The following is a 15,677-nucleotide window of genomic DNA, read 5'->3' as shown; positions in this document are numbered from 1 at the left end:
GAAGCAGCGTGTCCTTTGGCGTGTGCAGGAACACCTACACACTTCATGACATCTGTGATAGATTTATTAAAAAAAATAATAAAACAAAAAGAAACACCCATCACTTATTCCGCCGCACCCCGCTTGAAAAATGCAAAGTGGGCGAAACATCACGTCGGCTTATTTTCATGATCTCCGAGCTGAAAGTTCAGTTTCAGTCCGGTGCTCCGCCCCCCGCTCTCCCTGAAGGAAGCCGTCTGGCAGCTGCGTCTCTTTTTTTACGGCCTCATTGACTTTGTCTCAGGAGGAGACGAGACACATTCTCGTAAACCACGAAAGTGATGCAGCAGGCGGGAGTGACGCGGATCACGTTGGGGATGATGCCTTTGTAGAAGCCGGCGGCGCCTTCGTTCCTGCAAGTAGAGGGGAAGACGCATGACTCAGGAGGGACTTTTCTTCTCCTTTTATATTTTTAATATTGACACAAAAAGTTTTTTGTTCTCTCTTAGGAACTGCAGTCGGGCAACGCGGCGGCGCAGCGGTTGGCGCTGTCGCCTTGAAGCAAGAAGGTTGCGGGTTCGATTCCTGTGTGGAGTTTTGCATGCTCTCCCTGCGTCTGTGTGGCTTCTCTCCGGGCTTCCTCGGCTTCCTCCCACAGACCAAAAACACGCCATGAGTGCGAGTTCGAACGCTTGTTTGTCGGACGATTAACTAGCGACTCATCCCGGGTGTCGCCCCGCTTTCACCACACGACATCTGCGAAAGTCTCCATCGCCTCCCCGCGACCCTGAGTGCAGGAGAGGCGGCGACAGGAAATGGATGGAGACCAGGGTCTCGTTTGTAACCCACTGTGACTGACTGCGCGGGACGAGGCCCCGGGAACGTAGCGCGCGCGCCACCTCTCGTGCGCCCGCTGTGATTTATAACAGACCTGACAGCAAAATGTGCACAGCAGAAGGTCACTTTGGGCACGTGCGCGCAGACACGTTGGAGCCGGGCAAACGGGCCACGCTGGAGGTGGTGAAGTACGGACAGAATGGGCTGAAATAAAGTGGCACCGGCACACTGGCTTCTCTTGTTTTTGATTCAGTGGGTGTTTATGTGCCAAACCATGGCAGACACAATAGGACTGTTTTCTTTTAACTACCTCCATCTCGAAATTGGACAATTTTCTTATTTTTTGGGGGGGGATATATAGATATAGATATAGATATAGATATAGATAACATAGATATATATTTCTATATTTCCTGTCACCTCTTTCTCTCTTTTTTAACCCGAGCACGATTCACTGAGAGAACAGACGTTTAAAAAAAGAAAAGAAAAAAAAGAAAAGCGGATTCCTCCAAATGTTTTCCTTATCTGATCACTTATTTCGATAGTTTCAGTGTTGCACAAATGAGAGCCCAGATCGGAGTCGTACCTCCACGTCCGTCTGACGACGTCGAGCACCCCACTGTAGATGTTGTGCTGGTCTTGCAGGCGAGCTCGCACCACCTGGTAGGGGTAGGTCGTGACCACGGCGAAGATCTTCGACAGCGCTGCCATCGCAATGTACTCCAACGCGTTCTGTGGACAAAGGCGGGCCCGTGAAAACTGATGAGTCACATCGTCGGCTGGTGGATGTTAGAAACTGCGAAGGTTCGGTTACGGCAGATTGAGAGATGAGAAGGTTTGCCTAAAGTGGCTGTGAGGGGGCTAATGACTCACCAGCTTTGAATCTGAAGGCACTTTCTTGTACTTGCTGTAGTCTCTCTTCAGCTCCTCGTAGGCCATGAACTGCAGCGCTCCGTGAGAGGTGCCGAGCAGACCGGGAACGTAGCCCTTGAAGGTTTGAGGGACGTTGAAAGGATTCATTTTTAGTATTCAGTAGAAATTGTCATCACGAAATGAAATAATAATAATAATAGTCATTTCTGTTTGATATGGACACAAGGAATGAATAAATGAACCTTGTGCTTCTTCTTTCTCATGATGAGCATTTTCAGCATATTTACATTCAGAGTGAGTCAACTGAATTTAAACTACAGCAAAATCTTGCTAGAAGTCGCTGCTGTGATTCATGTTTAATTCCAACAGCCAATATTGAGTGACAACGCCCTCTAGTGGCGATTTGCTTTTATCCCATTTTATTGGGTCCTAGAAATAACATTTGATGCAGTAATTGCTCCTCATAACGTGTCAGGGGCGACGCTGCTGTCTCGCGTGCAGCTATTAAGCTGTGCAGCGAGAGTTGTTCAGTTATTGGAATGGTTTTCATACGCCCACGTACCTCAGCACAAAAGCACCAGTGTTTACGACTGGCAACCCGACTGCTAATGCGATTGAGGGCAAGGTCTTTGTTTTGACAGGCAACAATCTGAGGGCGTGAATACACCATCTGGAGCAATCGCTTCTAATCAGAAATAGTGGCGATACATGAATCCCCATGAGGAGACTCCACTGACGCTGCATGAATTCCTTGCTATGCACAGGACATTCATTGTATGTCCAGGAAGTCGTTCGGGTCATAAAACCCCGGCACGACAACCTATGCAGCCAATTAGCATTTTGTAAAACGTTTCCTGTTTCCCAAGAATTGCTCATTAACTTGAGACTTAATCAAACCTGTGTCTGGACTCACAGAAAGTGATTAGTGCGAGGCAGCAGTACTGTTACTAGCACTCAGATACCTTGTATAGTCCAGGCACTCCCTCGTGGCGGTAGATCTTGACCAGAGCGTCGATCATCCCCTTGTACTGCTTACTGTTTGGGTCGGCATTGTACTGCAGCACCAGCCGGGTCTTGGTCACCCAGATTGGATTGGTGAGGGTGAGTGTGAGGATGCCTGGTTGATACGATTAGGACAACAGCACGTTATCGCAGTGTCCAACATACGACAGTTCTAATGCTATTTACATATAACAGAGCTACTAAGAATGGCTGAACAACAAGCCTTTTCCCTTTAACGACTCTATTATTATTATTATTATTATTATTTTAATGGGTTTTAAAGTTTTGAAAAAAATCTACGTCTTAAAAAAAGATGACTAAATAAACAGGGCAAAGTTGTGCTGTTTCCTGACACTGTGAGGCTTATTACTGATCATGTGAACACAGTTTAACAGCCAAAAAGAACAGAACATTTTTTAGTTTATTCAGATGGAACAAAATTAAAAGTCATTTCCACTCGCTCGTCGTCAGAAGCCACAAAATCACATTATTTTCAGAAACAAACTTAATTTGGCCAACAGAATGAGATCCATGTGACTCCAGTGACCTCAAGGGACATATTGCTGACTTATTACTGCCCCCTATCTGCTGCTGTCGGCGGGTTCAAAGCAGTTGTATCCGGCTGCTGCTGATGGCGGTGGTTATCTGAACTAACCTGCTTCGGCCGCAGACACCAGGTGCTCCGTGGCGCTCAGCTCTGTTTGTCGACCCTCCTTCGTGTAACTTTTGATAGCGTTGTAGCTGTGTGTGTGTGTGGGGGGAGGTGCGGGGGGGGACAGTGTGGGAAGCGACATATGTTACAAACAGGGGGTCAAAACATAGTGAGGAAACAGGACGGTGGACACACGGGGCCAAATATCAAACCAGCCTCTATCCAATCACTATATCTAGTTCCTGCTTGTTTGCAGGTGGGGTATTGGCTTGAACACATTACTGGCCATTTCCACCAACACATTTTTAAACAGGGCGGAGTGCTGAGTTTACTTTGAAATCTCAAACAGCAGGTCTGCATTGGTACGAGCTTACCACCAAATCAAATCACCACAGCAGGAAGTGCCATGAGAGAATGGAGGAGGTAACATACCTACCAATGTAGCTACAACCTCATACTCTATCCAGTTTAGTGCTCAACAAAAAAAAACAAAACACTTTTGTGTATTCAAGAGGAGATGTTCATTCAGAATACAGAGCTGGGCATCTATCCATCAGTGTGCTGATGGCCACCTCAAGACCTCAGTGAAACAAAAGGGGCATCTCAACATTTTTAGGCCCTCCACCCTTGATAAAGTGGAGGGTTTCAGTTTTTATTGGTTTACTTACAATAGGAAGTAGAGGCCCCAGGACGCCCCTGCACCCCAAACATTTGGAGTCACTCCTTGGTACAGTCCTCTCAGCCCCTCCTCTGCCCAGACACTCTTCATACAGTGTACAAGACCCCTGTACTTCGGCCTTAATTCCAATCCATCACTTACTGTGTAATAGAGACAAACACAAAGCGTTATTACACATGGACATGGAAAGTGACAGCAAAGGTAACACGGCGGACATGTAGTCTGACCATGTGTTGCAGCAACCTAACTATGGCAGATAGTATGTAGATGTAATTATTCAGCTAAGCACATTCTAGATGAATCTAAACCATCAAGAGGGATGCGATACTGTACCTGCAAACCTGATTTTGACCAGATCCAGAGGGTGAAGCACAAGCGTGGATACCACACCTCCGCTAAGTCCCGCCACCAGGTTTTCTACCTTGACATGACTGAAAATCTGCTTGGCATGTCCGCCAAGTGAGACGGCAGACGAGGCTTTGCTGGACAGAGCCGTCTCTGAAACGTCACCGGCCCCGTGGTTCTGAGCAGAGCTCATGTTGCCTGCGCATTGGGTCCTGTCCAGCTAGCGTTAGCTGTGTTGACAAGTGGGAAGTGAGGCGACGGCGAGGCTAATTTTGCGTTATTTCAGACCAGTAGGACGACAAATCATTGTCACTTCTGACTAAATTGACAAAAGTAGTTTTAAGTGTGCTGTAAAGGATGGCTTAATACCAGGGCTCTTCATTATCTGACGGAACCGAACCACGTTTCAAGCGCTGCTCTCCATGCCCGTATCAACGTTACCCAAAGTGTCAACCAGTGCCGCCGCTCGACCTTGCTGCTCGTAAAAGCCACAGAAACGTCATTGGCCAAAATTCTTCATGTTGTTTCCGGTTATGTTCTTCAAAGTAAAGCAAGCGAATCGTAAAAAGTGAAGCACGTATACAAAAATTATATGATTCAGATTCAGATTCAGACTACTTTTATTGACATTTGTGCAAAAGAACACATAGAAATTTGTTTTGGAAGTCCCAGTGTGCATCAGATAAACAATTACATAAAAAATAAATAAATAAACCGGGAAAAAAAAACCTAAACCTTTTTGCAAATGCACATTTACTGTATATTCGAATAACCCAAAGACCTGTACCAATTTGTATTAATTGTAATGTAATATCAGATTATATATTTGGTGTTTTCACGCCACCTTTCTCTAAGTCGTTAGAATTTTACGGTTTTTATTTTACTGCAGTGTTTTCCTCTGTTAAACAGTCAATATAGAACTAGATATCGCATTGAAGTTAACGATTTTTCGGATTTACAGCCAGAAGTGTATCGTTTCAGAAAATTCTGCTTCCCTGTTTTCTGTTCTCAATATTATCACCTTTACGGTTGTTTCCGTCCCTAGTTAGTGACGCAACAAGGAGGACTGGCAATCCCACAATGCATTTCTCCTAGATCATCAACACATGGCGACTGGCAGCTAATGTTTTCTTTTCTCTGCTAAGGTGGGATTCCTTTTTGTATTTAGCGTGTGTCATTTTTATCCACATTACCAAATGAAAGTTAAAGTCCTCTCGAGGAACCCGGACGACTACGTGCGGGAGACCAAACATGATATTCAGAGGGGTAAGTTTCAAGACGTTACTGAGCTGATATCATAGCCGTGTGCTGCTTCTCATGTTAGCCGTGTGGTCGTCACATGAAGCCACATCGTCTTTTTTTTTTAAACGAGCGCTTAGGCTATATATATATATTTAAAAAATCATTAACGACGACTGTGTCCATAAAGAATCGACAAAGTTGTTGTAGCTAGACGAACCCTAGTTTTGTTTGCTGTAAACTATGCATTTGAAGCATGTGCGACCAACAGCTATAGCATCTCTGCGTTGCATTGATACATTTAAAAAGATAAAATAATATCAATAAACCAATTAAGTAATGACAATATACTTCAATGAACGTCCTGTCCTGATTGAACAGAGCAGTATGCATTACATTGTAAGCGTCACAGCTGACGAGGGGGTGACGACGCTCTCTTTCAGTTCCTAGGAACTATGATCCGAGCCTCCATCCGTTCGAGGTGTGCAGAGAGTACACCCGTGCTCTCAATACCACCAAGCTCGAGAGGGTGCTGGCCAAGCCTTTCTTGGCTGCCCTGGATGGTCACAGAGATGGGGTGAACTGCATGGCCAAACACGCCACCAGCCTCTCCACTCTGCTCTCCGGCTCCTGCGATGGAGAGGTAACGCTGAACCAAGTGCACACGTGTGTCCGTGGCTCTGTATTGCATATGACGATACAGACTGGGTCTTTTTTTTTTCTCCCGAAACCACAGGTAAAATTGTGGAATCTGACGAAGCGCGACTGTGTCCGCACACTGCAAGCACACGAAGGTTTTGTCCGGGGCATGGTTGTTCGTTTTTGTGGAACGTCCTTCTTCACGGTAACTACTGTGTGACATCTGAAAATACTTTTCTCTGATTTAGTGTCAGCTCAGCTCTCTCTTTTTTTTATGTTTTGCATACAACAGCCAATATTTAATCTGATTTTCTGGACTTTTTTTTAAAGATTGGAGATGACAAAACAATCAAGCAATGGAACATGGAGGCACCCGGCTACGGAGAGGAAGAGGAACCAATTAACACAATTCTTGGAAAGGTGGGCCTGCTTTTTTTTATCATCTTGAATGACACAGCAGGGGTTTAGTTTGGTTTAGTTTGTAACGTGTTTTCAAGCACTAAGAAAGAAATCTTTCCAAGCCTTCGCACCTGCAACAGGATTGCGTAAATTTAGGATGGTATGTCATGTCCTAAAAAATAAAAACGATGAACTGTCAGATTGAAACATTATGTGTGCGCACGTTTTACATAATTTGTCAAATAGTGTTTGTGAAAATAATGACAAAACTGATTGCATGGTCCCATCAGAATTCTGTGAAAGTCTGGCTCCGAGTATGATGATGATCTCTAACTTGGAGTACCGTTATACTTACATTCTGGTGAAATATGATTCTTGTCCCTCGCAGACAGTCTTCACAGGACTGGACCATCACCAAAAGGACAATGTGTTTTCAACGTGCGGCCAGCAGGTGGACATTTGGGACGAGCAGAGAACCAGTCCAATCCGCTCCTTCACCTGGGGCGTGGACAGCTTCAGCTGCGTCCGCTTCAACCCCGTGGAGGTCCGTGTGATTGCCTTCACAGGCCTTTGAATCTGCCTGTGTGCCAGTTTATTTATTGGATCAATTGCTCCAACAGACTGAACTACTTGCCAGCTGTGCGTCTGACAGAAGTGTAATTCTGTACGACATGAGGGAATCAACTCCACTTAAAAAGGTAGGCAACTGTTAGTTAACCCCGATCCTTCCCCATCGTCACCACTGTTACTATCTACGTCATTTTCTTTGGTTTATTCTCCATGTAGGTTATCATGACAATGCGGAGCAACACATTGTCCTGGAATCCCATGGAAGCGTATTACTTCACGTGTTGCAATGAGGACTACAAGTGAGTGGATCGTTTCGCCCGATGTCTAGATATTTTCCCTCATTGTTGCTTTGCTAACTTTTACTCCCTCTTGTACTCGTCAGCCTGTACACATACGACATGAGGTCCTTGGAACGGCCAGTCACGGTGCACATGGACCACGTCTCCGCCGTGCTGGATGTCGACTATTCCCCGACCGGGAAGGAGTTTGTGTCGGCCAGTTTTGACAAAACCATCCGCATCTTTCCCAAAGATGGAGGCCACAGCAGGTTAGTGACATTGGTTCGCAAATAGAAACGCATTCATTTTTATTCGCATCCATACGTTCTTTTGTAGGGATCCATGAAGTTTAAATATATATATTTTTGAATATTTGTATTTTGCTGCATGATTGGCAGCTGCCGTGTGACATGTACTGTGGCAACCAAAAAGTTGCTGTGGGCTAAATTCCAGGTCCCAGACAAGCCTGTGGCAGAAGTCGTCAGTCAGTGTCACAACCAAGTTGTGTGAAAAGGCACAGGCAGCTCTGTATTGGGTGAACTCAGCCAGTTCATGGCTGCTTTTTGACTTGGAAGGAAAAACACATTCAGTATTTTCTGTGTCTGCGTGTTTTAAGGAAGGCCTCTATGTTTTCTGCTGGATTTTTTTTGTTAATTGGCATTAAATTCAGCCATTTAGGATTGATCAACGCTACATATCCCCGAATAAACATTTGTAAGTGTTGCAAATTTTTCTCGTAGTAGCGGCAGTTAAAATCTCTCCGGGGAGCAGAATAATAGCCGTGCAATATTAAGCCAAGCCAGTAAAAATTTATACCCACAGTCCAAAGATGTGCTTTTTAAACGGCCCTACTCTGCTCAGCAATAATGGTGTCTGTCCGCTGTTAATTTTGCAATCCTGCATTGTAGCAACGTAAAGATGCTTGTATTGCACGTCTTCCTTTTCATTGAGGTCGCACTTGTTTCCTGGTTTTTGCAACGCAGGGAAGTGTACCACACCAAGCGCATGCAGCACGTCATCTGCATCAAGTGGTCATCTGACAATAAATACATTTTGAGCGGCTCAGATGAAATGAACATCCGACTGTGGAAGGCCAACGCCGCTGAGAAACTGGGAATGGTGAGTGTCACCTTTTTTATTTTTATTAAGTTTTTTTTTTTTTTTGAAACAATATATTTCCAGTTCAAGCAGTTTGCTTCCCGGCAGCAGCCGGTCAGTCGGAGCCTGGTAACCAGTTAGCAGCATCGTTTTTTTTTCAACCATCAGCCGTCCGATTCCTCGCGCTCTTCCTTTCCGCCGTTTAGCTCATCGGGTTTTGTGTTAGCTGCATTCTCTGACACAGCCGTGGCAACGGTCCACCTCAGCAGGGGGAGCGAGAGAAAGAGAGAGAGAGCGAGCAGGAGATGGTGCCAGAAGCGACTCCTGCCAAATGTCTTGATGGATGCTGACTTAGGGTGGAATCACTCTCGATAAGCACAATATAACAATTGGCACGGAGAGTCCCGCGGTGGGGGAAAACACTTTTACAGTTGCTTGACAAATCACCACGATATGCCCGGCTGTCACATTAAACTCCAATAAAATAAAATGTCCCGGGCTTCTTCCAGTGGACCAAATCCCACCTATGACTTCACATTGCACAGCAGCAGCAGCAGCGAGGGGTCCCGGGTTGCCTCTCGGCAGCCGTTGTTCTCTCCCCTCGTCGCCTTCCCTCCGCTCTCTTGACGCGGCTTCAGAGGGTGAAATTTGCCCACTTTTGGCTCTTGTTTTACCGTCAGTGTGCGAGAGAAGATTTATTCGCAGGCTTTGCACTTAAAGAGATCAGACAGGGGCTGCTCCTATCAGCACTTTGAATCGGCCAATCACTTAAAGCGAGCCTCTCCTGAGCGTAATGAAGCACCGAGAATCAAGTTGTACTGAAAGCGTCTTTAATTATGAGGAAACGCTGAATGTAGGCTTTGTGTTTGAAGACATCCCGTCGGACTGATTGGGACTTCATCAGCTGCTGCATATCACTCATGTTTTTTTTTGTTTTTTTTCCTCCTCATAACTTTGCAGCCGAGGCACTTGGCTCCAGTGTAAATTGGAGCCGCTTTCCATCTAGCAGAGTTTCAACCAGTCAGCTGCACTTTATTTTCTGTTCGATAAAATGAATGCCCCTCCTGCTCTTTGAGCCTGGACTCACCAACCATCCATTCATGATTAGAGGGCAAACTGCTTTACATTAAAGAAAAAGTGTTGGAACGATTAACATGAATTTGCTGTGTTAGTGTTTGGCGCTCCATTGGCGAATTAAAATGATAAAATGACCCGGTAGTAGATCAAGTTAAATAAGGAGTGATAATTGCTGATGTGATCTCATTTATTCTGGTGCACTCATTGACGCCAGAGCTATGATCCTGATGACCTTCGCACCTCGCTGAGCAAATAAGAGAGTGTGGAGTGAAAACCGTGAAGCAAAAGTATGTTTTTCGCCATTCATCAAGTTAAAAACTCCCTGTGTCACGAACCTGAAGCAGCTTTCAGAGGGTTTTCTCTGCAGCTGATGCCATGATGCGCCGCGTGTGCACGTGTGGGAGTCTGTTCCACGTTTATTTGATTGCCTTCGCCAAATCGGTACATCACAAGCGCTCTCACCGTACGTAAATGAAATGACGGGGAACAATCTCTCCCGATCAAATCTCGCATCTTTTCCAAATTACACAGGCCAGCCGTGTTCGCGTCCCGTGGAAGTGGTTCCGCTTGCGGCTGCTTTGTTTGCTTGTTTTTAATCAGAATTAAAAGCCTTTGTGTCGCGGCCGCCTCGGCCAAGAAAGTGGCTGAGCAGCAGGCAGGGCGGAGGGAGCGCTGCAGATTTTTAGGTCTACCCACCCGCCGCCCCTCTCCCTCACTTTCGTAGAGGACATGTTTGTAGGTCTGGACGACCGTGTTTGCAATATTTAGACACGGCAAGTGTTTGTAATGCAAGACAGTTCAGGCGAAGCCTGATTCATGGTCCTCTGTGGAAGTGGTGGCGTGGGACCTGCAACTCTGCCGCCCGCAACGCCGCACCCTGACGCACAGCTGGTCAGAAATACAGCTTCCACAGCGTGACGTCCTGCAGAGCAACATCAGCAATTGTCCTCCTTGCTCCCCGGGTTCCTCACGGAGAACCTGACTGAAGACGTTTTCCGATTTCCGCATTCCAACGATCGCTTTCCGCAAATCTTTGTCGACCTCTGAATTTTCCGGAGGAGGCAGCGCTTGAAGCGAGCTTGTCGCCAGCTGCCGCAGTCTGTTGACTTTCCCTGAAGATCCAAGTTGGAGCCCGATTGCCCGTGCCTGATTAAATTTTAACGCCCTGCTGTTTGTACCCTTTTGTTTAAATGCGAGGCTGTAGAAAACTAGGCTGGCATCAGTTTGACTCTCTGACATCATGGCGTACTTTAGAAGTCTCTCCTTGTTTTTGCCTATTGGCAACCTTCGTCGGTCCATCAAATTTAAGTCCTTGGTCAGTTGAGTTCACTCACTGCGCTGAATGACCTGTTAATATCACAAAAGTATCACAGAAACATTTTTTCGGATTTACACGTCACTGTGTGTAAATACAGGGTCATGTGACCAGTTCGCTTTGAGTGACAATGAGGCAATGTGTTTGGATGTAAGAGGACACGGAATATTTTTTTTTTTTACAAGTAATCAAAGAGAAAAATATAACAACCAATCTTGAACAAACGTCACTCTCATAAAATCTCGCGGGACGAAATTTTACGAGAATTCGGCTTATCCGCTTCACACCATTCAATGGAAACTGCAAATCGCAATTGTACTCTGTCGAACTTTTTGAAATATCGCTTTTATTTTGCGAAAAACTGTAATGGAAACGGAACTTGTTTTTTTTGTTTATTTTTTTTAGACAATTTGCAATGTGAACGCCGCCTCTCTCCTTTCTCATAGCTCACCCCAAGAGAGAGGACGGCCATCAACTACAGCCAGAAGCTGAAGGAGAAGTTCCAGCACCACCCCCAGGTCAGACGTATCGCTCAACACCGGCATCTCCCCAAGAACATCTACCATCAGAAGAACGAGCTGAGGATCATGAGAGAGGCTCAACGCAGGAAGTGAGTCTTTTGTTTTGTAACCCTTTGTGAAGTAGAGATGTTTTTCTCATTATTTATTATGACGACGTCGTGCCACGATGCCCCTCCGCATGCAAAGGTGCTGCGGGCTTGGCCCGCTGCCAGGGTGGGCCCGACCTACGCAGTCGCGCCCGGCTCATGGAAAATCTCACAGATGGGCCTGCCTCGTATGACGCGGTCTCGGCAGGTCTTACATACTCATTTAGTGGCCGGACAGTGGATTGATTGTCCCAGTTTGCGCTGCCACCCAGTGATTCATAGCCCTGCCGGCCCTTATTCTATTTACCGTCGGTGTTGTGACTCAACCAGTCGTGCGCTCGCGCCGTTAATCATTAAACCATTCATGTTTTCAGCTGGGTTTTTTTTTTTTTTTTTTTTGTCTGTCTAAGTAGCGTTACTTTCATATTCAGCGTCCTCTCGTTTGTCCCGCCTCTCCCTCCTGGATGTCGCCGCTCCGCACACGTCTGACTCAGCCTCGCATCTTCCTTCTTGTTTTACAGAGAGAGGAACGTCCGCAAGCACAGCAAGCCGGGCACCGTCCCAGTGGTGTCTGAGAAGGAGAAGCACGTCGTGGCCGTGGTCAAATGAAGTCGCAGGAGAGGAGATGAAACGGAACCTGAGATCACTCAGGGGACACGTTGTTCTCATTTTAAGATGAAAAGTTGGACCTGGACATGCAACAGGCTCGTCGTCGTTGGATTTGCAAGACAGAGACTGTACACGACTGATCAATAAAGTGGTTTCTTTTCCTTTTTTATTTTGAAATTTTCTATTTTTTTCTTTTCACAATTATTGCAGGTGCCATCTGACACCTCTTGTCCTCCGTGCGGTCGGATGCATGTTCATCTGGACACGTGAAAACTCTTGCTGCAAAGGTTAAGACTAGCGCTATTTTGCTTCCGTCTGACAGCTGCTGTTGCTCAACAGATAAGGTTGCATAAACAAACGCTGCACACAAAAGATGACGTCAGACAAAAAAGGGACAAACCAAAAACCCCTGTGTACTTTATACAGGAGGGAGTTTCCCGAAAACCTTTGGATGCAAATGAAAGGCCAAATAAGTTTGTTTAAGCTGATGATGATAATAAAAAATAGTGGGCTACTTAATCTACTGTAAAATGTAAATTCATTCAACTGTGTTCTTGTCATGATGGCAGTTTAAGAGCTAAATTGACTTATAGATTATCCAAAAAGATTTCTATTCGAAAATACAATGAACGTTTGAGTCACCTGCTGGAGTTGTGGTGTTTATTTCCACGTTCGGCCCTTCACAGCGCCCTGGTAAAATGGGATGGTTGTGTAAGAACTCCACATTTTCTGATTTCATCAGCGGCTCTGTCAGTTCTGCCTGAGGTTATAACAAAAACAGTTAAAACAGTTGTGTATTTATTCATAATAAACAATTTGCCAAAAAGTCCCGATCTCCTGATTTGAAGCAGACAACGGCTAATATGCTAATATACTTGGTGCAGCCTTAATGAGGTAGAGGCTCTATCCTCTTAATAAAGACCCTTCAAATCCTTTGAGCACTGCAGCCGGAGAGAATGAGCGAGATGTGTTTGGGAAGCAGTCTGGGATTGAGGAGGAAACACTTAAAAGTGCACTCTCAGAGGGTTGGCTACCTGGGGCCTAATGTGTGTTGGTGTAAAAAATCTGTCAAAATTAATTTCATAATAAACTCATTTAAAATTGTTATTGTATGTTGTTTCACCAGTTTGATGTAAGAAATTAGGCTCTGGTTACATTTTAAAGCAAAAAAAAAAAAAAAAAAAAAATTGCATTCCTAAATGATCCTAACATTGAAAAAAATTTTGTAGCTGTGAATCATTACAATAGAAAATGCGTGCAATAAGAAAATCGCACATTTCCACCTAATTTCTAACACAGCCCTGCGTCAAAACGGCTCACAGGCAGCGTGTAACTGCCCTAGACTCCCAATCTGTTTTCTCACAAAACTCCAAATCCCCTCTTTAACCGCGCACTAAATAAAATATCAGGAGTGACCGGAAGCTGTGGCGCACCTGCCTCGGCGGCAGCAGCAGCAGCAGCAGCAGCAGCAGCAGCATCTGTCATCGTCACCGGTCACGTTCTGTAATTCACATGCTCCGCTTTATGAAATATACATGAGGCGGTTTCCTGGCAGCGAGCCCGGCCTCTCCGCTCCTCCATGCCGGGTTTTGCCTTCTGCTGTCGGCCTGCTGTCAATGAACATCCAGCGCCCTCCTCCTCCACCTCCTCCTCTTCCTCCCCTCTCCTCCTCCTCCTCGGCCCTCTACGTGTCTCCGTGGCTCCGCCTCTTCCTGCGCTCTGGATTTCTCTCTCTCTCTCTTGCACACACATACACTCACTCTCTCCCTCGCTCTTCCATTGCATCCATTTTTGTGCATTTAAGAAATCATCAAGAATTACCAACCAGCCGGAGTGGCAGAGGAGGGTTAAGGACTACAAACGAAAACAAAACGAGGACGGAGCGGACCACGCTTTATTCTTTTTTATTATTTTCTTGTTGTTGCTTCCCCCCCATTTTCCCTCCATTCTACTTATTTTTTGACTCCAACATGCGAGCGAAGCCCTTCTAAAGGATGACAGCGATGGGTTAGGCAGGACTTAACATGACTGCGAAATAAAAAAAAAGGCAAGAGTTGTTTGTGTTTCATCCTCTTGGTGTGCATCCACGCTTGCTGTCGCCCTCGGTGCACTGAACACCTGCCGGGTTGAGTTTAGCGCACAGCCAGGGCCACTCTGTTGTGTGCTTTCAATCTAAAGGACATCTATCTCAAGTCTTGTTTTCTCGAATCATGTGTGTGTGTGTGTGTGAAAGAAGAATGTGGAGTTTGGCCGTGAGAGCGCACCAACTGTGGGCTAGTTTGTGGCTCTGCAGCTGGAGCTCACACGGACTGCGGCGCGTTTTAATAACCCCGTTATGAGCATTTAATAGCGGAGGATAGCGACTTAATTGATATTTCTGACGCTTATTTACGCAGCGAGCGGGGGGCAGCCGGTGGCCGGGGATGTCATGCCTGATCCCTGCGAGCCTCCTCGGCTCCTCCAGCGTTAAAATCCTCGCAGCAGCCCGTTCAGATTTCCGACAGCATGCGAGTGTGGCAACCGAGATAAACATTCTTCTCCTGCTGCCGTGTTCTCATTTCGTTCTATTTGTGCTTTATCATTTCTTTAGCGACTGTGTGTGTGTGTGTGTGTGTGTGTGTGTGTGTGTGTGTGTGTAAAAGATGTCTGCTCCACACGGGCCCCGGGGCGGCCCCGGCCCTGCTGCTGCTCCCGCCGCCACCGCTGTCTCCTCAGCGGGCGGCGCCATGCCCGACATGCCGGACCTGAGCCACCTCACCGAGGAGGAGCGGAAGATCATCCTCGGCGTCATGGACCGACAGAAGAAGGAGGAAGCCAAGGAACAGTCGATGTTGAAGTAAGGGGAGAGGGTGATGCTGCTGCTACTGCTGCTGCTGCTGCTGCTGATGATGATGTTAGTAGTGGTGGTGGTTGTGGCTGAGGCTACATAACAACCCCTACAGTTTGTGGCTTGACGTTACAGTGTGATTTTTATTTATTTATTTACTTATTTTGTCACCGTGTCCCTTGCGAGACTCCGGCGGATCATGTTGCCTCTTGACATCCAAGCTATAGCTCCAATAGTCCCCGTGCCGAGTGGAGGGGAACCTGGTTATTTTCACCCCGGCTGTCCTGGCTGCTGGCCGGACCTGTCATCTCTCGACTCCCGCTCCCTTCTCTCCCAACACGGAAGCACTTTTGGTGTGCTCGAGTATCATTCGAGGCAACGCGGTCCACACAATACAGCTCTCTTCATTCCCACCCACCCCCTCCACCACCTCCACCCCTCCACTAGATCTGTAGTAGCCGCGGCTCTCTACTATAATGGGCTGGGTTAGCAGCGGCGGGCGCCATTTTCACGTTTAAAAAAAAAGAGGAAAAAATAAATAAAATAAAAGCACGCCGAATTGCTTCACCTCCCCCTTGCCCCCTGCCTGCGCCAACGTCACCGAGGTTACACAATAACGACGCGGGAAAGATCATTTAAGGTGTCCTTTGTG

The 15,677-nt window shown here is 46.4% G+C and overlaps 3 protein-coding genes across 17 annotated transcripts in view; 2 read left to right on the top strand and 1 right to left on the bottom strand.

Moving 5' to 3' along the window:
- Window positions 1–211: 211 nt before the first annotated feature.
- On the bottom strand, window positions 212–4,845 carry LOC142879416 (solute carrier family 25 member 32-like). The gene is made up of 7 exons (XM_076012723.1): window positions 4,356–4,845; window positions 4,012–4,162; window positions 3,347–3,432; window positions 2,652–2,806; window positions 1,690–1,803; window positions 1,403–1,548; window positions 212–392 (listed from the first exon to the last, which is right to left on the bottom strand). The coding sequence occupies exons 1-7, from the start codon at window positions 4,558–4,560 to the stop codon at window positions 266–268; spliced, it is 984 nt and encodes a 327-aa protein (XP_075868838.1). The 5' UTR covers window positions 4,561–4,845; the 3' UTR covers window positions 212–265.
- Window positions 4,846–5,443: 598 nt separating this feature from the next.
- On the top strand, window positions 5,444–12,841 carry dcaf13 (ddb1 and cul4 associated factor 13). Its single transcript, XM_076012690.1, has 11 exons — window positions 5,444–5,633; window positions 6,050–6,249; window positions 6,343–6,450; window positions 6,576–6,665; window positions 7,033–7,188; window positions 7,265–7,342; window positions 7,431–7,513; window positions 7,597–7,761; window positions 8,476–8,611; window positions 11,429–11,592; window positions 12,111–12,841. The coding sequence occupies exons 1-11, from the start codon at window positions 5,564–5,566 to the stop codon at window positions 12,196–12,198; spliced, it is 1,338 nt and encodes a 445-aa protein (XP_075868805.1). The 5' UTR covers window positions 5,444–5,563; the 3' UTR covers window positions 12,199–12,841.
- Window positions 12,842–14,709: 1,868 nt separating this feature from the next.
- rims2a (regulating synaptic membrane exocytosis 2a) overlaps window positions 14,710–15,677 on the top strand; it is a 125,181-nt gene continuing 124,213 nt past the window's right edge. For 4 of the 15 annotated variants that reach the window (XM_076012652.1, XM_076012645.1, XM_076012649.1 and 1 more), the window contains exon 1: window positions 14,719–15,034. In XM_076012652.1, coding sequence (XP_075868767.1) covers window positions 14,841–15,034 — 194 coding nt within the window. In that variant the 5' untranslated portion in view covers window positions 14,719–14,840. Of the gene's footprint in view, window positions 15,035–15,677 lie in introns of all 15 variants that reach the window. The other 11 variants (XM_076012656.1, XM_076012643.1, XM_076012644.1 and 8 more) reach the window with 7 other exon arrangements.

This window comes from Nelusetta ayraudi, unplaced genomic scaffold (genome assembly GCF_046127955.1).
Source record: "Nelusetta ayraudi isolate G7.1 ecotype Tasmania unplaced genomic scaffold, CSIRO-AGI_Nayr_v1 ptg000136l, whole genome shotgun sequence".
Classification (NCBI taxonomy): domain Eukaryota; kingdom Metazoa; phylum Chordata; class Actinopteri; order Tetraodontiformes; family Monacanthidae; genus Nelusetta; species Nelusetta ayraudi.
Note: the sequence above shows the minus strand (reverse complement) of the source record. Positions and strands in the feature narration are given on the sequence as shown.